This window comes from Gordionus sp. m RMFG-2023, chromosome 1 (genome assembly GCF_954871325.1).
Source record: "Gordionus sp. m RMFG-2023 chromosome 1, tfGorSpeb1-WG-v2, whole genome shotgun sequence".
Taxonomy (NCBI): Eukaryota; Metazoa; Nematomorpha; class Gordioida; order Chordodea; family Parachordodidae; genus Gordionus; species Gordionus sp. m RMFG-2023.
The window spans coordinates 73,346,685-73,373,208 of NC_088775.1; the positions used below are offsets into that span (position 1 = coordinate 73,346,685).

Genomic DNA, 26,524 nt, shown 5'->3' on the forward strand with positions numbered 1-26,524 from the left:
ACAGATGAGATTGACTATTAAATAATTGAATTATCTATTTTTGGATCTGGTCAGGATTTTGAAATATATTTTATCTATTTCCTATTTTTAAGAAAAGGATATATTAAAAAACTCAAAAATATTTTATATTGTTAAACGGCTGGATTTGAGCCTATTTTTATATATGGCTAACTCAAAATTTTACCAGAATAATTAGAGCAAGCCTGAATATTTTGTTCACAGACAGCGCAAAGGTTTGGACAATTCTTCAAAATTGAGTTAGGCGTTTTTAAAAATCAGCTGAAATCGAATCATTTAACAAAACTATAAAAGGCATATAAATTTATTAAACATTTCATGAACTTTAATTAAATTATAATAATTTTTATCAATCGCTTTTAGGTTTTATTTACGATTTCATTAACTACTGTCTTTTTTCTTTTATTAGAAAAACATAAAATATATTTAAAAAAAATAATATATAGATAAATTATGATTTTGTTGATGTTTAAAATGATTTATTTATTTCTCTCATTTTAATTTTTTGATAATGATATGCGTTAATAATTATTTATATATCAATAGATAGTACTACTAAAGCTGGATCATCTGGTAAATTAACTATTTTAGGATCTGGTTATGCCTTTGAAATACATATTTCATATTACCTAATAATATGATTAATTTGAACTAATTTTTTAAATTTAAAAATCGGTAAAATATTATGAAAAGAAATTTAAATATAAGCTAAAAACTTAGTTGTTAAAAAAAACACCGGTTATAAAGTGATTTTGAAGAATCATTTGACCCTATCATTGAATATAAATACAAAAACTTAAAAGACTCATGTAGGAGGAACTTCAAACTTAAAAATTTTAAACCGACAAAGTTGAGATCTCGAATTTTGCCGAATCTTACTCCTTCTACAACGGAAGATCTTTTTCTGGTCTGAAAACCTCTCGATCAATTTATTTATTATAACTATAATCTGCGTTTCATATCAATACATTTTTATAAAATTTGATTGTCCTGCTTATAAAATTCCCAGGGTTCTTTTACATTACAATATTTATGCCCGATCCTATAGCTCATACGATGTTACCAAATTTTATTTTTTATGATTTTGAATTACTTCGAATTGTGTTTAATATACAAGTTATTTTATTTAAAATATATATAGTAACTCCTACCTCTATTTATACCACTGCAGGTAAAGTAAATAGCCATTTTAAAATGTTATATTATTAATTGAAATGGATATTTTTTTGGATTAAATTTTTAAATATAAATGGTATCGAACTTTAGGAACAATCCTATAAAAAAAAATAGTTATCGGTAAACCCTTTAATTTAAATCTGATAAATGTTTTTTAAAAAAGTTTGTTAAATATTCTTTAATTTTATTAAAGTCCAATCTGGCGTTAGATATCGTTATATGCAAAATAAAATATAACATTGAATAAAATTATTATTGTTATTCGAATATTATCATTTTATTATGTCGTTAAAAAAATTTATTATATGCCTCATTCTTAGAAATCAACATATAATCATTTATATTAATGCAACAATATAGCCACAACTGCTAAAAGTATCCCCACAAAAAGTGAATATAAATTATATTTATTTCATGATGAATAAAATTTTCGAAACAAAAATTTATTGAAATCAATCATTATCAAACTATCAATTTATTAATAGAAGTTTAACTTATTATTTTAAAAAATACACTTTTTTTAAAAATTCCTAATTTTTTATTGAAGTATGGAAAAATATTGATTAAGAATGTTATAATAAAACGATTAATATAGATTTGCAAAAATTCGGTATTTAAAGATTAATTATATTTTATTCTTTTCTTCAGCATGGAGAGACGAATTATGCCAAAAAGTTATCAAGAGTGGTCATTATGATCCAAAGGAGATTTTTCCTTCGATTCAGATTCCTGATTCAATGTATGATTTTTCTTATTTATTAATTAATACTTATCAATTTAAATACAGCTCGTCAAATATTTTAATTTTCTAATTCCTTGAATAAAATTAATAATATTTTTAAATTTAATAATATATCTACTCTAAATTTTATAATGTACTTCTCAGTTAGAGTCATTACATAACAAATTTAATAAGCAGCTTTAAGAAGATTTGAGAATATTAAAATAGCAATTCAAATAATTTTATATTTGTTATATCTTCAAAATGATAAACTATTACTATTAAAATAGGCGAAATCTTTTAAAGGTGATCTAAGGCTAAAGTGAATAAATTATTTGATTGCACTTTAATAAACTCTCTAAATTAATTTTGGAGCATTGTCGTCGCAACTCTTTAACTAAAGCAAATATTTGTCTAACTTGAATAATTAATTATTTATAAAATTTAAAAAAATATCAGACCCCGAGTTCAATTGTTAAGGAATGGTAATGAGATTATTTGGTCCATAGATGGAGAAGATATTTATAAAAGAAAGGACTGCCACGAGGAAGAGATGACCTGTTATAAAGGCTCGGTCAGTTTGACTACACAAGATCAATTTTACATGGCAATTAGCATTCTAGGAATCGATTCCATTATCAACTTCGATAGCAATGTAATATATACAAATTTTTTATGGATATATTAACATACCCATTTGAAGAATATTTTTAGGTTTTTCATTTCTAAATTATTTTCAAACAACCAAAATTATGTCTCCAAAAATATGAACGATTAAAAAAAATTCGACATTTAAATTTATATTGTTTTAAGCCAATATTGAATGCATGAAATGTTGATGAAATGAGATTTATACATATCTTTTCCCTTTCCATTTTTAGTCTATTTCAAAATATATGTCCCAATATTTTTCGATTATCACTTTTAATTTAGGAATTAAGAATGTAAATATGATTGTCTTAAATGCCCCAAAATGAAGAATTAGGAATAAAATGAAGCAATAATATAGTCACTTTATTTGTTATAAATAACCTTCTTTTTTTCGTCATAAACAAAAAAAATTTGAAATGCTGGCCTCGAATAGTGTATTTAATTACTTATTCAGATTTTGGGGATTATATTTTTATTGTCAATTTATTACAAAACATTAGTATATAACAATTTGAGGTGATATTACTTTATATCATAAGATTAATATTTATCAGAGACCTGCAGAGGTACCATTTGCCCGGCCCGGCCCGGATATTTTTTAAAAAATTTTTTTACGGCCCGGCCCGGATTTAAAAATTTTTACGGCCCGGCCCGGATTTAAAAATTTCAGGCCTGGCTCGGAATTTTTTAAAATTATATTCGACCTGGTATATACAAAAATTCACCTATGAGGTATTTTACCATATTTTTCAGCGAGTATTATCGCTTATTATTTAAAAAATACATGTAAAGCTAATATTTTGAGAATATTATATTGAATTTATAAAAATTATAAAACTGTTATTTATAAAAATGGATATTTTGAGCATATACTATTTTATATTGCATTTATAAAAATAAAACTAATATTTAATTTATAAAAATAGAAAATATTTTGAGAATATAATATATTGTATTTAATTTACTATTTAATTTATAAAATAAAAATAAATCGCTATTTAAAAAAATGCATGTATAATAAATAGTATTTTGAAAATATAATCTAATTGCACAATATTAATATAATTTATTTTATAATATAAATTTTTAACAAAAGAAGATAATTGTATTATATAATATTGTAAAAAAAAATAATGAAAAATGTTGGATTAAAAACTTTCATGACTCAAGGTAAATATAATAAATGCAATAAATATTTGACAGTTTGCAAAGTAAAAAACCAGCATGATTGACGAAACCCTATACTCAAGAAAGATATTAAAAATTCACAAATTATCATGAAGAAAGAGAAGCATATCTACCTTTTCAGGTTGAAGATTACTTCTTCTTTCTTCAAGAATTCTCGTAGTGGAAAAATTCCGCTCACAGCCTGCACTTGAAGCAGGAATTGCCAATTTTGCTAAAATTGGAAATTCGCTTTGATGAGCCGCCCACCACTCTAACAAATTATCTACCTTAAATGTTTCATCTATTTTTTTATTTATGTAATTATAATATTCATCATCGGGTATTGACATATTACCAGAATTACCATCGCCCCATTTGTCATAAAACGATTCAGTTTGTTTAACAACAGTCGTAATTTGACTGGTCGATGGTATTTCATTTACTTCCTGAGCCACTTGTAATTTAATATAATCTTTTATATAGTTTTCCGTCATCTTGCGATCTGTCCCTGACTACATACGTAATTGCTTGAATTTGGGACAGAGAAAAAGAGAAATAAAATGATACTTATGTAAAACAAATTTTTCAATTAAAAAATGCTTTATATTAAGTAAAATCAATTTATTTCTCCTTTTTCGCTTTGAAAGGTATTACAAACTTCAAGAAGTGATATTCCTTTATTTGATTGTTTTGGTAAAATATATTCTAAAAATTTAGATATGAATTATAAAAAAATATATTAATAATACTTGAATATTGGGGCTTATTTAAGATATTCCTTTATTTGATTGTTTTGGTAAAATATGTTGTAAAAATTTAGATATGAATTATAAAAAAATATATTAATACTTTGAATAAATTTGCAGGAAATTAATAATTAGAACGATCTGTGGGTGTTAGGTAGTGTTAACCATCACTCAATATTATATTAATCATAACTATAATATAATATAATCTTATAACCATTAACTCATAAAGTAAAAATTTTTATAAAAAATATTAAGGCCCGGCCCGGCCCGGGTTTAACAATCTTAGGCCCGGCCCGGATATATGTTTAAAAAAATTTTTTTAGGCCCGGCCCGGGTATATTTAAAAAATTTAAAATACGGCCCCCGGGTTTAGGGCCGGGCCTGCAGGTCTCTGATATTTATTATTGATCATAGATCCTACACCTCGCACAAATAATATTTGAAAAAAGATTTAAGTGGCTATCTAGCTATTTATTTGTATTAGCTTCAAATATTATTTAAACATTGGGCGTAGACAGGGGAGGGGCGCCCATAAATTCAGATTTTTATTTTTTAAAATTAATTTAATATTAATATGTTAAATATCAATTAAATAAACTGAAAAGAACAAGCAACATCTAAAAAAATCATAGAATCATAAGATTCTAAATATATGTTAAATATCAATTAAATAAACTGAAAAGAACAAGCAACATCTAAAAAAATCATAGAATCATAAGATTCTAAATATTTTGAATAGGGGAAAAACTTTAAATATTTACACGTGATTTCATTTTGCATCGTAATTTAAAATTCGATATTTAAGACTCAGCCTAAAGCGTGTCGTAGTTTTTGTTTCTCTTATAACTGGTTTTTATTTATTGATTAAAAAAACTTCTTGATACATTAGTAGCTAGCTTCTAATTATATTTTAAATAGTTCATTGATTCTATAATTTTCATTATAACATGTCAATCTTGGCAATTTATTTTTATTTTGTCAATAATGTTATACTTTAAACTATCTATTAAACGGGTTGAAGCTCTAAAAAGTATGAAATGCACACTAATTGTCGATATAAATATCAGAGATAATGCTTATATCTTTGGATAACTTTACACTTAAGGCGTGATATCATAGTTTGTATTTGGTTCTTAATTCGACTACTTTTTTGTGGCTGGCAAAATTGATTAAAGATAATAAATAAGAAACTAAATATTAACGCAAACTATTCTTCGTTCTGACTTGATGCTAATTTTGATATTTTTTATATTTTTTACCAATAACTCTTCCCAATTAACCATCTACCAATTAAAATATAACATCTTTAATGGTTTGGTATATTTCCAACTTGTAGTCTTCCTTTTGTTTATAACTTAGTTTTCTTTTGTGGCTCTCATATTTGATTGATGAATTAAAAGTACGAAGTAAGCATAGAAAAATCAATAATATATATTATTTTTTATAGAAGGGACCGGCTGAAGCCAAGGCAAAAAGGAGGTTTGGAGGCCCATCATTCAAATATTTGTCACCCCCTTTCACGCCACTATATTTAAATAATAATTTCTAAAAGAATTTTTTGGTAATAAAGTATAAGGTAGAATATATTTGTAAATTAATTAAGGTCAAGGAAGAAAAGAGTCATAAAATACAAACTAGAGGATAAATATATTTTTTTATAAAATACTCCAGCCGGGATAAACAATGTTTATTTTTATTTTTAAAATTTGGTTAAATAAAATTATAAGATAAAATATAATAAACTTATGGTGGGATCTTTGATAATTATTTATTGTAAGATATTTTAATTCTAATTTATTTATTCAATCAATGCTAGTTGAAAACAATTCAAAGAAACTCTTCCAATACTCAATTTTCAATATGTTATTACAATGTTAAAAATATCGAAGACAATATTATGTGCACGTTGCCTACCACTGCTACTAATAGTGAAGTAATTACGTTATAATTTTATATTTCCAATTTATATATATTTAAGAAAAAGGTAACATTAATAGAAAAGGGATTGCAACTTTATTTAATTAGTTTTTAAAATACTAGTCTAATATAAAATTTAAAAATTCTTGAATAATATTTATATTTTAGATAATTTTATCACAACAAGAAGACCGAATTATCATAGAATCTAATGATATTCAAAAATTCTATAATAATTCTTTCATCTTACGGATTTCTGGAGATTTTGAGGTTCAAGGAACTAAACATAAAAGCAACGTGTTGTTACATACATGCCAAAGTTAGCAAATTTAATTGATAAATATTTCAGGCTTTATTTTAAATTAATGTCATTTTATTTTTTTAAAAAAAATTCTTAACCTTAAATTTCTTATATAACTCTAGTTATTTTCATTTATTTATGTTTTAAGAACTGCCTTAGAAAATTACCCTTATTTACTTAGATTCTACAACAACATCATTAACCCCTCCCGTTACTGCCAAAATAAAAAATGATATTTTTATATTGAATAAAATAGTACTTTTTTAAATATAACCTTCTATAGTGTTTGCAACGGTCCGATCCTTTTTCTAAAATGAGATCGGACCGATGGACCGTTAAGTCAACTGAGACCAGCTGACTGTCTAGTCCGGTCCGGTCTACCCGGACGCGTATAAAAGTTTTTTGTTAAGCTATAAAAGTTTTATTTTGCATGAAATTTATAAAAATAAAATGTGTTAAATTACCAATATTTTAATTACATTATCAATCATTTTTATTTTATTATTTATACAAAAAGATTAAACCAATACAAATTTATTGAATATAATTTAAATCAATTTGATTAGCATATTTAATTAGTTATTGTTTTTATATGTGTTAGATATTTGTTTATAAAATAAAACTGATTTATAAATAAATATTCTATTATCTTCTAAAAAATCAAAAATTATTCCATTTTTAACCCATCCAATACCAATACAATATTTCGAATCTTGAGTTTTTATTGTTTCCAGCCCTTCATAACTATAAGTAAGTTATTTGATAAAGTTTAATTTATTTAAAATTTTGAGCTCTCAATTTGATATATATGCATAATCTAATTGTGCTTGAAGAATTGGAAATATCTGGAAACCTATTTTACATGTTTGCCCAAAATTATCCTTTAAAAAATTTATATATAATTCTTTTTCAAATTTGAATTTGATCGATTTTTTTCATTTGCATTTTCTAAATCAAAAGTTATTTTTTGGCTGAGGGTGGTGATTCAATAATATTATCATCTTCTATGATTTCAATTTCCATTTCTTATAAATTAAATTACTTGTCGAATGAATGAAACGGAAGAATAAAAAGTAAACGATGAATGAGATATTATAAAGTGTTAGGCATTAAATAATCATGTTTTAAGTGTTAATGAATATGTATTAACTAAATGATAGTAAACGATTAACTTTTTTAATCGGTCTTCGGTCGGACCGAACCGGATAATAGGATTGTGTTGTCGGATAGGGTCGTACAGTAGGGCCCAATAATCAGATGAAACCGAACAGAACCGGTAAACTAATCCTCTATTTTAAACAAGCCATTACGTTGGCTATTCATCAAATTTATTGCATTGCTATCCATGGTTCCATATAGCAATGCAGGTAACCCCATCTCTTAATTTTTAAGTTGTTTTTTTTTTAAATTTATATATATGTGCTGTATATTTTTATAATCGTTAATTGTTTTTTATATGATCCTTGTTTTAAATTCGTTTTTTAAATAATAAACTCAATGAATAAAAAAATAAAGAAATCCTTCATAAACATGATTACAAATTCATGCCTTTGATACTTTGTACTAGCACAATAATATTCAAATTTTCTTTTTGAATTTGTTAATTAATGTTATTTTACGTTAATTAGCAATAAATTTAGACATGCATTTGATAACATTAATCCATAAAATTAGTAAAAAGAGAAAATTAGTTGCGAATTTCTATAGCTAAGACGGAGTGTGGAATCTATAATTATCAAATATTTGATAAAATTGATTACTTAATATAATATATGAATTCCAAATATTATAAATACCTGAAGATAATAGATTAGAATCTATGATTCAGTTTTTTAAGCATGTTTTGTTTGAGGGAAAATATGATAATTATCATTATCATTGACGATCAAATGATTAGATACCATTGTGAAACAAAGCGAATTTTAGTATGCATTCTTTTTTTTGTGGATAAAAAATCAATAGTCTTTTGAATAATCTTAAAATATTTTTAAAATTTCTATCAAATCTCATTTAAAAAAGCAATTTGAGCTCATTTCCCTTTATTCTATTAAATAAGAATTCGAAACTTATTTCCCATTTCATATTAATAGGCTTATCAAATTTTAAAGTTTTAATGTTGTCTTTATCACATATTTTATCTTTTTACAACAATCATTAAAATCTCTGCTCGAATGAATATATTTATGATCCGAATTACAGATCTAAAATAGCTGGAGTTTTTTTGAGCATCCATTGTTTGCTAAATCAATACAATCCAAAATTCGAAGTCTAGAATCTTCCATAAAATTTTTAAATCGCTGAGTAAAAAAAAGTGAATGCGTAATGCTACCCATTTTAAGGCCCGTTTGGGGTTTAAAAAAATTAGTTTTCGGCAATATTTTATTTTAATTGATAAATATCCAAAATAATCAAAATTTAAATTAATGATATTTTTTTACAATAAAGGTTCAACGGATTATACTTCTGAACTTACTACAACTTCTTCTGGTTAGTATATTTTAAAACCAACTTTAATATAGACAATATACCCACCTTTAGTAATGATAAAGTTATAACAATAATAAAGTGCCCTATCTTAACTACTAATTAGAATTATTTGGTCTTTTAAATGAAAAATGAGTTGTACACAATAGATATATTTAAGATGTTGGCTGGCTTTTTTCGCTTTGAAAAATGTTTGACAGGACAATGTTTTTAAAAGAAATTTAGGGAAAAACTCGTTTATCAAAAATTTCTATTATAGCCATTATTTTAAGAAAATATATAATTTTACTTATATAAAATAAAATATTGCTAATACTGAAATATTAAATTCATTTTTGGAGGGGAGAGGGAAGGAGGGGAAATGTTAGAGTAAATTTTTTATTAACTTAAAATTAGTATTGTTAAAAGCTAGAATAGTTAAGGGAGCCCTAGATATAAAAACAATATTATATTTGATAAAAAGTAATTTTAAATCTGAGCATAAAATAAAGACAATGTTTTATTATTGGATTGTATAAAATTTTATATATGATCATTAAACAATAAAATATTATCATTTTAGGTCAAAAAAATATGATCACATGATGTTGGTTTCGGGTGTGATTCAATTATTTTAGGGTCGCTTTGAGGCATTAGAGTGTTTATTATTAAAATTTCCATTTTTTTGATAAAGATCTTTTTTCCTTATCCACGGCCAGTCAGTTTAATATAATAGATTTGTAAAATCCAAAATATATTTCGAAGCTGTTCGATATATTTTTGCATTTAAATCCGTTGTTTTGGTAATAGTTTTAGAAGGGTATGGTAAATTTCTATTTCTTCATCGTGAATCCTTTAAATAGAAAGTATAGGTCAGATCATTATTTCAATATTAAATATGAAAAAAGGCACACATACAGAATATTTGATCATTTAAATTTTTTTTTTCACTCTTTAGATTTTATTTGTCAAAAAATTATTAACTCATTGAATATTTAGAAATAAAATACATTATTAACGATATTAAAATGAAATATATTTAAAATAAAACAAATTAGATATAATATATTATATGAAAAATATAAATATATATAAAATATAAAACATAAAAAGAACTTAAAAAAATAGAAGGTACATAATATCACCTTGAGAGAAGTGAATGCCTAAGAAATTGGACCGGCATATTTCGAGAGTAATCTGTTGACAAATGTTGTATAAGTTGGGATGACTTGTAATCTGTCTCCTTTTTCGCAATGAGAGGTTAAACTTCGTTATAAAATCGTCAATGTGTAGTTCCAGGTCAACGAGAGACCGTTCGTTCAGGGGATAAGGAATATATCACACGAACATAGGGCTATTTTATTTGAAAGTTCATTGGTTCGAGAGGGGTGGGATATTAACTATTTTGAGGGTAGCTTGGTAAATATATAAAATTAATTTATTATAAAATAAAATAAATTATAAATTGAATATATTTATACGTACATATTAATATTTTAAAAACGTAGTTAATTTTGTCAGCAGTTTCACAAAAAATATAAGAGGACTGTTTTCATAAATGTAACTCATTATAAAACACTCTTTTAAATGATATTTACAATTTCGCCTCTTCTTTCCTGGATACACTAATTCTATCCTCACTGGTGCTCTGAGAAATATTTAGCGATTTGAAAAAAATGCTTAAAATTTCTAAAAAATTTATATAATATATCTAATAAATATTACACTAAATAATAGTTTTAATTATTTATTTATAAATAGATAGTACCATTGAATATGAATCATCTGGAGAATCAAGTATTTCAGAATCTTGTATTTTAAAATTTATTATCATATCTAAAATAAAAAAAATTTATACCTATTTTTAAAGCTTTTGACTATTTGTCCAATATTTTTACCTGTAACCTGATCTTAGCTATTTATAGCAAGGAATTTATCCCCCTTTAAGAATTAATGTTATTAAAGTAAATTGATTAGATTACATTAATTCCTATTACTAGAAAATTTACGGATTTTTTGGGCTTGGGCGGTGTATAAGGTTGATTTTAAAATCTGTGAGAAATAGGTAAGTTAACAATTATTGCAGATGATCGACGTTTGAAATTTATTTAATGAGTTTAATTTCTATTTTATATTAATAATTTTTTAATTGTCATTATGATTGCACATTATATTATATAAAAAATTTATCTCATTTAAACATTTTATAAACTCTAATTTATAACAAGTAAATATAAAAAAAATAGAATTTTATATAAAAAGCTTATTATTCCAAATAATTATGTAAATTTGTTTGATAAATTAGACTCATGACAAAATGGCCAATATTTAAATTTAGAAAAAGTTTCTGAAAAACTTAGGAATAAATGTGAATTATTAAACTTGTATCAAACTACCTCAAAATTTAATCAATTTCCTTGTAGTGCAATAGCCTTAATGCTACGATATAGTATTAATGGCGTAATGATGAAATTATTTTTTTATGGACAAAAACCATAAAATTTATTATTATCATCTAATCAATAGGAGAAGTATTTACAAAATAACCATCATATTTATTTTATTATTTATTTGTTTATCACTAGATTCTACCACTAAGCTTGTCGTAACAGCCGAAACAACTCCTTATAAATCTGGTCATTATTTTAAAAATTTAATATATCCCATATTTCCTACTAAATGTCTAGTAAATACATTTTAATATAAATTAGAATATAAATGTATTATCTCACAATTATAAAATAGAAATAAGTTCTATTAACTGAATTTCTAAAATTTAAGTATCCTCTTAAAAATTATTCCAGTAAATAACAAAAACTAGGCGCCGAAAAAGATTGAATAAAAAATATATTTTCAATTTGTGAAGGTCTCAATTTATAGATATTTTAGTAAAATAAACTTCTTATATACCTAGTTAATAAATCCTTTAGTAATTCGTTTAATATTTACTTAAATATAAATAGATAGTAGTACCATCGAAGCTGGATCATCTGGGGAATCAACTGTTTCCATATCTGGTTTGATCTTTAAATTTATAATGAAATTAAAAAAAATATTTCTTTTAAAGCATTCAACTTTATGAACCATCTAATTTAAGAATTAATGTTATATAACGCATATTGGTTACTAATTTTAGCAATAGTAGACATGTACAATTGATAACATTGGTTTATAGTGAAGGATTTCTAGCTATATTTATCAGAGACCTGCAGAGGGGCTCGGATTTTTTTTAAAAATATAATTTTCGCTCCGACCCGGATTTTTTTTTAAAAAAATTTTTAACAGCTCGACCCGGATTTTTTTTAAAAAAAATTTCAGGCCCGGCCCGGATTTTTTCAAAATATATTATATTTATTTTTGGTTTTTATAGCTAATAATGACGATTTCAAATATTTGGTTTAAAATATACGGCCCCTCCCCAAACGGGTATATTTTAAAAAATTAAACGGTCAGGCCCGGTCCTAAAGGGCCGGGCTTAGAGCAGGGCCTGCAGGTCTCGATATTTATTAAGCTTGGCTGGGGGATAAGAATCGGCTGATCCCTTAAAAGCTGAAAAAGAATTAAGTAAATTATTCATGGGATGCGATATATATTAACTCCTGAATGACTTTGTAAAAGCTTTAAATCAGTTTAATTTTTCTTTTTGTATTAATAATTTTTAAATTGTCATTTGGATTGTAATAACACTTAAATATAGAAAAATTAAGGTAAAGTTTAATTTGAGAAGTAGAACATTTTATTTTAATTGATAAATGTCCGAAATAATCAAGAATTAAATTCCTACTAAAATTTTTTACAATAAAGGTTCAACGGATTCTACTTCAGTATTTACTAAAATTTCTCCAGGTTGGTATTTTTTTAAACTAACTTGTAGATAGCTAATATATCCAATTTTAGTAATTATAAAATTACAGCCAATGACGTATCTTAATGTTTTGAGAAACTCTGAAAGCAATTTGAACACATATCTGCAGAAATCATTATTATATCCTCCATAGGCATATCCAAAATTTTGAAAGAAAGATTTTAAAGGCCTTTTTCGCTATACATTAAGATGGCCTCCCCTTTTCTCTAAAATATGTAACAGTCATTATTTAAAAATTATTAACTGGTACATATTTTTATTATATAATATAGTTTATTATGACATAATTAATTTATTGGGAAAACGGAGAGAGAGTGGGGTTGGAGGTAGGTTGAGTAAAATTTACATTAGATACAATTATATTAACTAATAATAGCAAATTCGTTATGGGGGAAATTTGGCTATACCAATTATTACCTCATTGATGCCCTAACAAATTTTTTAGGAATAATTGATGTTAAATAATAATCTTTGTAAAGTTTTATTTGTATAGCATATTATACTAACAATCTTCTAATATTAATGTTTACTTATATATAAATAGATAGTACCATCAAATCTGAATCATCTGAAGAATCAACTGTTTCCAGAACTGGTTTGATATTTAAATTTATTATTATTTTTTTAAAAAATGAGTTATTCTATCTTTTTAAAACCATTAGATATTTCTAATATTATTTTATTATCCATTCTTAGCTCAATGCAATTAGGTGACTCAAATTTGAGAACTAATGTTATAAAAGGCAAATTGTTTACCATTTTTTTTTATATATCATAGAAATTTACATTGATACAATTAATTCCTATTATGAAAAAATTTGTGGCTAATTTCATTAAGCTTGGACAGGGAAGAATGTATATCTTTTAAAATGAATATGTAATTTTAAAGTGTATGCAATTAGATATGTAATATTTAACAACCGATTGACTGTAAAATAATTAAATGATCTGGATATAGTTTTAAAAAATTCAAAAAATAATCAATCAATGCAAATGCCATATAAATATAATAAACATTTCCCTGTTTTAATTAAATTATATTGACTTCTACAGTAATTTTGACTTCATTAACTGTTACCTTTTTATTTTATTAAAAAAACCGAAGGTTTATAAAAAATATAAATATATAAATATATGATTTTATTAATGTTTTGAAATTTTTTTCTCTCATTTTAATTTTTTGATATCTATTTTTATCATGACTTTTATAAAATATTTCAAACCTTCTAGATTCTTCCACAGTGTCAATAAGTCCGCATGTAACTAAAAGTAAAACTATTTATATAAAATGATCCAAATATTAATAACAATAATGATATAATTTGTTAAAATAATATATTTTCCGGTATTTACAATATTAAAGAACCTTTGAATATATGCCAAAATATCGAAGACAATGGTCGGAAAACTGTTTATGCTAAAGATATATTCGGAGATGATTTACCAAACGAATTGTATGAATATTATATAAATATATTCAAAATAATTTAACCCATATCTACCCTACAAATTTTACAATGAAGTTATAAAGTTAAGGTTACGAGTATAAATTAAATCATAAAAGGGAATTGAACATCTATATGTATTTAAACATTTAGTTCGGTCAAATATAAATTCATATGCATTTCAAAAATAGCTAGATTGTCAATTGTTTTTTTTTATGAAAAAAACTTCTCTAATTAATAGTTTCTCATAGAGTAATGATCACTCTAAATAGAATCTAAAACTATACAGCAATAGTTTTTATAATATAGTGCATTTTGCATAGTAAGTTTAAACATTATAAAGTTTTCTATTGCAAATTAGTAATAAAATATGATTAAAAAATATTAGTCCTCTAGAAATCCCATTGTTGAGAACTGGTAGCCAGATTTTTTGGTCGGTAGATGCAAAAGAAATTTATCAAACCAATGAATGCCTCAATCCAAATACATTCTGCTATAAAAACACAATTATTGGAAATACTCTGGATAAATTATACTCAATAAATAGTATTATTGGCACCTACCCGATCATCAACTTCGATAGCGACGTATATAAAAAAATTTATAGAAATTATTCTTATATTTTAAATCTTGTCAAATTATAAGATTTTTACAATATTTTATTTTTTATATTTTTTTAAAATCAAATCGCTTTTTTAATAAAAGTTTAAACTTAACAAAATACAAATTGATATTCATTAGATGAAAATTATTCAAGTGAATTCATCCAACGATAATTCAACACTATGCTATTTCAAATTTTTCCTCAAAAAACCTATCGACAATGTTTTTTGTAATCTAACTCGTCCACCGAATGTTAAAGTAAATTATTTATTTTAATATCTGATATCTGATCAAGTATTATTATGTTTACTTCAATATCAAATATTCATTTAACGGAAAGTTATAATCAGTTGATAATTGATTATTTATTTATGAATGCATTTGTACACACTGAATTCTTTATTCTTTTATGTTATATTATTAGACAAGTTTAGCACAGCTCGATGACAGCATTGTTTTTGCCACGAATAAAGCTCCAGAAATTTTTCAAAAGTCTTTCATCTTGAGGACTTCTGGAAACTTCGAAGTTCGAGGAACTAAACATATAGTCAATGTGCTGTTATATACATGCCAAGGTTTATAAATTGAATTAATATTATATTTTTTAAGATTTTATTAATATAATAACGAGTTACCTTTTAATATTAATTGATTTTAGTTCTCGTTATACAATGTTTTTCTTATGTTTATAAACAAGTTTTAAATTAGTTCAGATTTTAATAATTAGAGGCTAAGGCTTATCTAAAAGACCTGCAAACCCACATCAAAGCCCGGCCTGGGCACACCCAAGTCAGGATCTGATTTTAAAAATATCAAATTGCAATATAATTTGCAGGGTCATTTTTTTTGAATATATTTAAATTTGTATTAATTAAATTGTTGGAAAATATCAAGATGGATCATTTACATATTTATTTACTTGATTTTGATTTCTTTTTGAAAACTTTACAAAATATAGCTATATTATTGATTGGCCAAACTTTAAAATATGCGCATGTTCCAAAAATTTATAATCGCCTAGGCTGGAAATTTTAAAATTTAAGCTTATGTAGACAAGAAAATGAGAAATGTTTTTAAACCCCTGTCAGCCTATAAAATATACTCTGCACAGGTCTCTTACTCATCTTAACAGGATAAAATATCCTCAAAACTGACAATCTTAATAAATGCCTATTTAATTATCAAGATTTGTTTTCTTAATCATATTTGTTTATAAATATAAAGATTCGACCGATTTTCCCGTTCAATTTACTACAACGGCAATAGGTATATTTTATAAGTATTTTTATAACTCGACTTTAGAAAATTAAAAGAAAATAAGAAGATTTGTTTATTAAATCGAAAATTTTTTTTGCATTATAAAATACAAAAATTATATGGATAAATTTACATGTTATAGGATTTTTAAATTATAAATATCCCGATTTAAATAAATATAAGGATATTCTTTTACCTTTCAAAGTCAAAATGCTAACATATAATATATATTAATTTGTGTAACATCGATATACATATAACTATACCAATAGATAGTACTACTAAATCTGGATCATTTGATGTATCAACTATTTCAGGAGTTTGCTTTTTAAATTTATGCTCATATTTTTAAAAAAATGTTATTTAATATTCCTTTTATTTCAGCAAATATTGTTTCCTGGTCAATATAATTAACTAACCGTTGAATTTGAGAATTAATGTTAATTAAAGCAAACTGGTCACTAATTTTAGCTTTAAATTGAATTGGATAGTATTAATTAATTATTACTCGAAAATATGTGGATAATTGTAATTATGTTTATATGGGGTATGGGAATAGTTTGTTTTTTTAAAAACTATAGAAAACTAAAATGTAAATTCTTCAATAGATGTAGTATGATTTAACAGCCGATTGATTTTGTAAAATAATCTTTAAATTGTAGAGCTTTTTGTTAGATAATTTTCAAAAATAACATTTCTGATCAACCTATATCTTTGATATAGCGTGTGAAATTTCTTTCTTATCTTTGATAAAATTGAACTTATCGTAAAAATGACATATGTACAAATAGATTTAGATTATTGATGAAGATTATTAACCTTATATTAAAACTACTTTAAAATTTTAAAAACTTCTAAAGAGTATTAATTAACTATAAAGCTATGGTGTAGTAATTTCAGGATTAATTATGAAATAATTAATGTATGCAAGTGCTAGAGTAGCGTAAAATTCATTATTAGCATACCTTCAATTATAAACAATTCCAAATTAACCATCAATTTAATTTATTTTTCACTTGTTTATCACTAAATACAACCACTAAATCTGTAAAGAAAACACATTCTTTCAGATCTGGTTCTTATTTTAAAAAATATATATCATATTTTCTACTAAAAATCTAGTAAAATTTTAATTTTATATAAAAAAAGAAATTAAACTTATGATTTTACAGAGTCAATAAGTTCATAAATTTATTTAATTTTCATAATTTTAAAGGATCTTCCTATACCCCATCAAGATTAATATAAGCAACTAGAAATTCAATAATAGGAATTAATGGTTTTAAATGTACATGTCTAAGATATATTCCTAAAATTAGTAACCACTTGAATAACATTAATTCCCAAATTCTAATGCTAGCTAATTGCATTGATCTATGACGCTGTTTAAGAAATAATATTGGCCAAAAGGTTTAATGGTTTAAACTTATATATATCTTAGAATATGATCATAATTTGAAAATCATACCATCACCAATTAAAAATATTATTTTTATTCAATCTTCTTGGCTCCCGGTTTTATTTGCATTTTTGTAGCGATTTTCCACAAAGGGATTTTTAAATTTGCAAATGAAATTCAGTTTATACAACTGTCATTTTAAACTCGAGACTTGTGTAATCTTATTTGAAATCTTAATTTAAATAGACTAAATCGAGCTATACAACACTAGTTTTGGATAATTGTCAAAAATAATATTTACAACTACCAACACCTCTTATATCGTATTTTTTGGATAATTGTCAAAAATAATATTTCTACCAACACCTTTTATATCTTATCCCAAAATTGATTATGGTTTGATAAAATTAGACTCATGGCAAAAATGGTTGATATTAAATTTAAAATATGGTTCTCTAATATTTTTATACTGGATTATTAAACTTTTATCAAACTATTTCACTTTTATATACTTCTATGTAGCGCAATTTATCTAAGAACGATATAGTAGGTTTTTGTAATTAATGAATTATTTTATTGTGGAAGAGTAGCATAAGGTTTATGCTTAATATCTAATTATTAGCAAAAATATTTGCAAAATAACCATCATATTTAATTTACCTTTTATGTTTATCATTAGATTCTACCACTAAACTTGTAGTATCAGCCAAGGAAACAACTCCTTTTGGATCTGGTTATTACTTTAAAAATTAAATAAATCTCATATTCTTACTAAATCTAAATGTTTAGTAAATAATTTTCACCATAATCAGATAAAAAACCATATAAATGTAATATTCAATTCCCAAATGTAAAATAGATCCGCTGTAGCTGAATATTTTATAAATTTGTCCTCTTCTTGAAAACATTACAAAAATCAAATAAAACCAAAGATGATTTTGTATATATTTTTATTTGTATTGGCCTCAATTTATAGATATTTTTTTAGTATAAAAAACCTCTTTTATACCACTTAGAAATATATTCGCTAAAATATGATAGAAATCTTTTGTAATTTGTTTAATTTTTATAGATAGTACAATTGGGCATGAATCGTCTGGAGAATCAACTGTTTCCGTATCTGGTTTAATTTTTAAATTTATTATCATATTTAATCAATGCCTATGGAAAATCGTCGAATTCGGGAATTAATTTTATTTATTGCAAATTGATTACATATTTAACGACGCATCTTTGATATGTACATATGATAATATTAATTCCTATTGCAAGAAAATTTATAGTTACCTTTATAAACCTTAGATGGGGTATGAGAATGGGTTGAATTAACTAGGTAACAAAAATGGTAAATTTGCAATAGATGTGATATGATTTAACGGCTGATTGATTATTTTGTAAAGTAATATATTGAGTAATAATTTTACAATTGTAACGTCTTTTTTTAGTTGTTCTAAAATAACATTTTTGAACTATCAAAATTTCTTGCATCGCGTTAATTTTTTAAAATTTCTTTGATAAAATTAGATTCAAAAATGGTGTATATATTTATTTATTTTATCATGTTTCTATTAAATATTTTTACAAATCGATAGATTATTTAACTTGCATTACAACTACCTATAAATTTATATACTTCCATGTTACGCACTTTAATTCTAAAGCAACTATAGTATTATTTTGTAATAATTAAAATGTTTTTTTGTAATGCAAGAACAACATATTTATTATTAGCATCTAATCAATAGGAGAATCATTTACATAAAAACCATCATATATTATTTTTTGTTTATCGCTAGATTCTACAACTAAACCTATCGTAATAGCCAAGGAAACAACTCCTTTCGGATCTGGTTTTAAAATTTAATATATCCCTTATTTTATACTAAAAGTCTGATTAATAAATTTTATTATAAATCAGAAGAAAAAATTCAATATTAAATCTCAATTGTAAAATGGAAAAATATGTTGTATAAACTGAATTTCTTTTACAACTTATAAGTCCCCTATTTAACCCAAAAAAAAGCAAAAAAATCGGGAGCTGAAGAAGCTTAAATAAAAATATTTATTTTAGTTTGTGAGAGCCTAAATTTATGGATATTAATGTAGTTAAAACCTCTTTTAAATTAAATATGTTTGCTAATAAATAATAGTAAATCATTTAGTAATTTGTTAAATTTTACTTAAATAGGAATAGTTAGTGCAATTGCGACCGAATCATCTGGAGAATCAACGGTATCCGCATCAGGTTTGATTTTCTTATGACCATATTTTAAAAAATAATCTGCTTATTTTTTTTAACCATAATACTTTTCTACGTCTTAGCTCAATGCAATTCTAGCTATTGGATTTAGAAATTAATGTTATTCAAATGGCTACTAATTTTAACAATGTTTCTTAGACATTTACATTTGATAATATTAATTCCTACTAAAAATGTTATAGCTGCTTATATTAAGCTTGGGTGAGATTGATGAATGGGTTTATATCTAAAACAATTAAGTAAATTTTCAATGGATGCGATAGGATTTAACAGTTGATCGATAAATTTTCTAACTAGTTTAATAAATTAAATTTTCTTTTTATGTTAATAATTCTTAAATTGTATTGCCTCTTTTTGAATAATGATCAAAATTTATAGTTTCACAAAATTTATTTGATGAAATTGGACTCTTAGTAAAAATGTCATATATTTAAATTAAAAAAAGTTATAATAGTGTAAATCGATGTGGATTATTATGTATTAAACTATCTCAAAATTTTATAAATTTTTATGTAACGCAATTTAACCCTAAAGCTACAATTATATTATGGTGTAATTATGAAATTAATTTTTTATTATAAAGTAATATAAGAATAATTATTAGTATATACAATGGTAAAAATATTTACAAATTTACCATCATATCTTTATTTTTTTTTTGTTTATTCCTAGATTCTACCATTAAACCTGTGGTAACAACGAAAGAATCAACTCCTTTTGGATCTAGTTACTATTTTAAAAATAAAATATATTTAATATATATTAAATTAGAAATTTCAATATCAATCAGATAAAAATATGTATAAATGTTTTATTATGAAATCCCAATTTTAAAATAGAAATCTGATGTATTATTTGCATTTTTTACAAATTTTAAGTCACCTCCCAGAAAATCAAAAGAAATAAAACTGGGAGCCTAAGAAGATTTTATACAAATAAAATTTTTATTTAGGAAGAAATTTATTGAAAGTTTTTATAGTATAAAATCTTCTTTTATACAATTTATAGTTCTTAAAATTATATTTGCTAATAAATGAAATTAAATCCTTTAATAATTAATGAATAGGTACCACCATTGAAGCTAAATCCTCGGGAGAATCAACTGTTTCCGTATCTGGTTTGGTCTTTGAATTTATCATTTTTAATTGTTTCCTATAACCCCATGTTAGCTCAATACAATTAGCTATCTGTTAAAATAAGGAATTAATGTTATTTAAGGCAAATTGGTTTCTAATTTTAGCAATGTATCTTATATATTTACATTTGATAACATTAATTCCTACGCGAGGGTATAACTAATTTTATAAGCTAGGGTGGGGTATAAAATGGGTTGATCTTTTAAAAACTGAAAATTTATAAAAATTTGCCATAAATGCGGATTTTGTAAAAAAATTAACGAGCTTAAATTATTTATAAATCGTTGCACTTATTTTTAGATAATTGTCATAAAAGCAATTATGAACTCTTAATATATCTGCCATCGCATCTGTAAATAATTTTACAAAATTTATTTGAAATTGGACACAAGGCATAAATGGCCAATATATTTTTAAATTTTATTAAATATTTCTATAAAATATTCATACAAACAGATGTCTATGATTAAATTTGCTTCAAACTTCCCTAAAATTTTATAAACCCCTATGTAGCGCAATACCCTAAAGCTACGATATAATTTTTTTTCTGGTGTAATTATGATATTATTTTGTTATGAAAGAGTAGCCTAAATTCATTATTAACAAACATTAATAAAAATTTGCAGATTAACCAAAATATTTAATTTATTTTTTATTTGTTTATCACTAGTTTCTACCTTTAAACCTGTTGTCACAACCAAGAAAACAACTCCTTTCGGATCTGATTATTATTTTAAAAATTAATATTATCCCAAATTCCCTTACCTATAATAAATAAATTTTAGTATAAATCAAAAGAAAACTATATAAATATATTATTCAATATGAAATCCCAATTGTTAAATGAAAATTTGTTCTATTAACGATATTAATTATAGTTCGAAAATGTACTTTTTTCCATATTTAATCAAAAAATTATTTGCTAATAGAGGATATTAGATTTTTTAGTCTTTTGTTTACTTTTTACTTAAATATGAATAGAGTATCAGCGAAGCTGAATCATCTGGAGAGTCAAATGTTTTTGTATCTGGTTTGATTATTAATTTATCATCATGTTTAAAAAAATAATAATATATGTTTTAAAAATTGTTCCTGTAACCACATGTTGGCTCAATGCACATAGCTAGCATATGTTATTTAACTCAAACTGATTACAAATTCTTTTATACTTTTATTTAATAATATTAATTCTTACTGCGAGAAAATTTGGATCTAATTTATAAGACGGCTTGATCTTTTAAAAACTAAATTAACAGTAGAAGTGATATTGTTTAACAGCTGATCGACTCTAAAAACATTTAATGATTTTAATTTTAATTTCTATTTTTATTTTAATAATTTATAAATTGTCATTATAATTGTAATGCCACTTATAATAATATTATAAAATCGATCACATTATAACATTTTAAAAACTCTAATTTATAACAAGTAATTAGAATAAAGATATAAAAATATTTATAAAAATTTAATTTTTTATTCCAATTAATTATAATGAATATTACTATGGAATATTTTTGATGGCGCTTATTTTTATTATCAAAAATAACATTTTTTAAATTATAAAATCTCTGTCATCGCATCTGATAATAGTTTCTTAAAATTTACTTGATGAAATTGCACTCATGACAAAAATGGCCTCTATACATGATGCTTTTGTAAAATTTTTAATACAAATATATGATTATTAAACTTGCATCAAACTAGCTAAAAATTCTATAAACATTTATATATAATGTTGTAAAACGGTTCGATATTAGCCAATTTTTCAAAACAGCTATTTCAATATTTTATCCAAAACAATATTGCTCAAGTCTAAAAATTTTGGTCATAGATGGCAATATCTAGCAAAATCTAGAGACTTAGGCAATATTATTCTGGAAAAAGTTATTTAATTAGCCCTTTTTAAAAATAGGGGGGTCAAATCAGCCTTTTTAACAAGACTATTTATGTAACTTCTCATAATTTTCAATAATATTTTCTGGTTAGGAAATTATTTTTTTTGAAGAATATAAATAAGTTTATTTTTAACATCTAAACAATATGCTAGACAAATTAAATCTAGCTCATTTTAACTCTAATGCTACGTTATAGTATTTTTTTGGTGTAATTATGAAGCTACTTTGTTATTCAAGAGCAACATAAGATTCATTATTAGCATCTAATCATTATTAAAATGTATTTGCAAAATATACATTCATCTTAAATTTATTTTTCATTTTATCACTAGATACTACCACTATAACTGGTGTAATAAGAAATAAAACAACACCTTTCGGATCTGGTTTATTTTTAAAAATAAATATATGCCATATTTCTTAAGAAAAGTCTAGCTTTAATTTATATCAGAAGAAACACGATATAAATGTATTCTACATATATACATTTATAGTTTATTTATAAAGGTTAATTAGGCTAAATCTAGAGGAGCATGATAATAATATTCGTTAAGTAATTAGCGCAAGTTAATATATTTATGCTTTCTTTAAAATTGACATATATCTTAAAACTGTTGAATATGATTAAGAGTTCTTAAGTAAAACTAGGTTTTACTATTTTTTTTAACCTCAAAATTGACTAAAAAATTAATCATATATATTGAAAATAAAAAACTGTTTGTAATATTTATCAAACTATTTCAATTATTACTTAACGCTAATATAGTTTTCTTTCTATTTTGAAAATTAAGGGGAAATGTCAATCTCAATAAAATTGATGTCTGAGATGGTTTTGTTAAAAAGCCCGTTTCGGGTCGATTTTAAAAAACATCTCGATTAAGATTGTAATCAAAATAACATTATGCAGCCTAAAGATTTTGCTCATAACTAGCAGAAATGTTTGGACATCTATGCCAAATCTCGATGCTTACATAAGATTATTTTAGCTAAAATTTTAATCGGGCCATTTTGAAAAATCGACCCAAATTAGGCCTTTTACAACACTAGTTTGAGAAATTAAGAACTTTGTATTAACAATATTAGTTTAATGATCAGCATTTATTTTCTTAATTATAAATATAGTTCATATTTTTATAATATAAAAGGTTGGACAGAGCAATATACAAAATTTACTACAACTTCCCCAAGTATAGAGGATTATGAGATATTATATGTTATGATAGATAGAAAATATTTTTTATGCCACATGCAATTAATTCTAACATTATTATTATTTAAAAATAAACTAACTAAAGAATAAGTATATTATTAAGCGATTTTCAATGCTAGAGCGACTATATACTTTCTAATAGTCTAACTGACTAATTTTCAAATATTATTTTGTTTGTATTTCATTTGTTACTAAATTATAAATAGATATTCCTCTATAATAGTATTCATCATTTCAATATGATTTTAATGCTCTTTATGTTTTATATAATATTCTAAATTTTGTTCGATATAATTAATATAATAAAGTTCTCAAAGATATGTGCGATGTAGTGAAAGAAAGTGGTGATTATAACATACATCAATTCTTCAATGAACCCAAAATTCCTGATACATTGTAATATATTTATATTACAATTTTTTAAATGGGTTCACGTTTAAAAATAAATGAAACCACGCCAAAATTTAGTACTTTTGTTTAAATAATCTCCTAAATACAAATGATATATTAAAAAGCTTTACAGTTTTACATTTTAATCTGAATAATTTTTTATTTCATTATTGCTGGCCTCATTGAATTTAATAAAATTTAATTTAATTTTCTGTTAAGTCGTATGATATTTAAATTCAAAATATATTTTTTACATTTTCTTCAATTTATAAAGTAAACTATATATATAAAATCATTTACAGAGAACGTTTTTAAAACGAATCTGACCGGAAATGTATTTCAGAATGTTTAGGGTCCTCTCCTATATTCAAGCTCAATTTTTGCTTTGCAATTTTGTGAATATTAATTTTATATAAAGAATTTATTTAAATATTAATATGAATTAAGAGTAGTCAAAGGTAAACGACAGATTATTCACATTGAAGGTAGTTTACACATGCTCAAACACAGTTCAGGTCAAATCATATTTTCCAACTTTTAAAATTACTCTCCATTAATGAATTTAAAATGAGAGCATTCGAAATTCCAAGAATTCCATATCACAATAAATATATTATATAATAAATCAATGTTATTCTCTCTTATAACTGTGAGAAAACAAAGAGTTTAAAAAAAAATTATCTCTTTATTCATATCAGATTCTTGCAAATTAAAAATACTCCCATTTAATTCAAAATATCTTGTTTTATATAGTCCCCAGATGATTCACTTCGAAAGAGATGAAGATCGAATTATATGGAACGTTGATGGAAATGATATTTTTATGAGGAAATACAAATCAAGGAGAATATCCCATGTAGCCGAGGAACAAATTATTTGGTTAGAAGGACAATCCTTAAATCGTTACATTGATAGCAATGTAATACACAATATATTATAATCAGCAGTTTTTACATTAAAAAGGAAAGTCTTAATAAATTAGGAATATGTAAGAATCATTTAAGTAAATATTTAATACAATACTTTGTTGAATGGTAAGGAATCCATTTTATATAAGAGCTATTGCTGTAATATTAAATAACATGGTGTTTATATTAGCCTTTAAAAAATATTTAAATTAATAGAATAGTTAATGAATAATGTATTTTGATTTAAAATTATAAATAATTATCTTTTAATTTAACTATGATGATCTTTTTCATCTCATAAGAAAGGCTACCATAAGTCATTAATTGTATATCTAAATAAATTGTTTTTGTAAATAAAAAAACACTCAATGTTAAAAATATTAATTATAATTGATTATATATATTTTTAGGTAAGGATAAAATTTGGTTCTACTTTTTCTCAATCTCCACTTCAGCTCTGCAGATTCGTCTTTAATAATAATGGCAATGTGGAGGCGGTATGTCTTATTCCATACATAGGCGGAATATTAGTAATTCTAATTATTGATTTATACTAAATATAAAATTAATAAACATATTATCGACACTTGTTAATTCTATAGATCATTTTTAATTTCATTCACCTCTTTTATTTAATACCATAGTATAAATAATATTGTATAACGTCAATACTGCAAAATATTTTCCGCGAATTGATTTATTACCAAATGATATTTCAGCAAATGCATTATCGCTAATTCATTACCATAAAAACAATACTGTAAATACATTACTGCAGATGCATTACTGCTAAAACATCGCAAATGCATTGCAACAAATATATTACCGAGAAATCATTATCGCGAATGCATTACAGCAAATGTATTACTGCGACATTATTATCGTGATTGTATTAAAGAGAATATATTACAGAAAACAGATTAGCTAATGTATTATAACAAATTACAACAGCAATACATTATAGCAAATTTTAAGTGCAATGCATTATAG

At 24.0% G+C, this 26,524-nt stretch overlaps 2 protein-coding genes across 2 annotated transcripts in view; both read left to right on the forward strand.

Annotated features, from left to right (window-relative positions):
• Positions 1-25,402, forward strand: part of LOC135929787 (uncharacterized) — a 29,895-nt gene extending 4,493 nt beyond the window's left edge. Inside the window, exons 7-27 of the mRNA XM_065466503.1 lie at positions 1,843-1,933; positions 2,375-2,570; positions 6,299-6,415; positions 6,568-6,718; positions 11,749-11,799; positions 12,127-12,180; positions 13,573-13,623; positions 14,259-14,297; positions 14,392-14,482; positions 14,862-15,060; positions 15,215-15,334; positions 15,501-15,651; positions 16,301-16,342; positions 19,921-19,977; positions 20,665-20,718; positions 21,059-21,109; positions 23,359-23,412; positions 24,172-24,213; positions 24,545-24,632; positions 25,074-25,141; positions 25,380-25,402. Of these exons, the coding sequence (XP_065322575.1) occupies positions 1,843-1,933; positions 2,375-2,570; positions 6,299-6,415; positions 6,568-6,718; positions 11,749-11,799; positions 12,127-12,180; positions 13,573-13,623; positions 14,259-14,297; positions 14,392-14,482; positions 14,862-15,060; positions 15,215-15,334; positions 15,501-15,651; positions 16,301-16,342; positions 19,921-19,977; positions 20,665-20,718; positions 21,059-21,109; positions 23,359-23,412; positions 24,172-24,213; positions 24,545-24,632; positions 25,074-25,141; positions 25,380-25,390 (1,778 nt within the window). The 3' untranslated portion in view covers positions 25,391-25,402. The remainder of the gene's footprint in view (positions 1-1,842; positions 1,934-2,374; positions 2,571-6,298; positions 6,416-6,567; positions 6,719-11,748; positions 11,800-12,126; positions 12,181-13,572; positions 13,624-14,258; positions 14,298-14,391; positions 14,483-14,861; positions 15,061-15,214; positions 15,335-15,500; positions 15,652-16,300; positions 16,343-19,920; positions 19,978-20,664; positions 20,719-21,058; positions 21,110-23,358; positions 23,413-24,171; positions 24,214-24,544; positions 24,633-25,073; positions 25,142-25,379) is intronic.
• A 47-nt stretch (positions 25,403-25,449) lies between these two features.
• LOC135929793 (mucin-22-like) overlaps positions 25,450-26,524 on the forward strand; it is a 52,454-nt gene continuing 51,379 nt past the window's right edge. Inside the window, exons 1-2 of the mRNA XM_065466515.1 lie at positions 25,450-25,545; positions 25,945-26,064. Coding sequence (XP_065322587.1) covers positions 25,450-25,545; positions 25,945-26,064 — 216 coding nt within the window. The remainder of the gene's footprint in view (positions 25,546-25,944; positions 26,065-26,524) is intronic.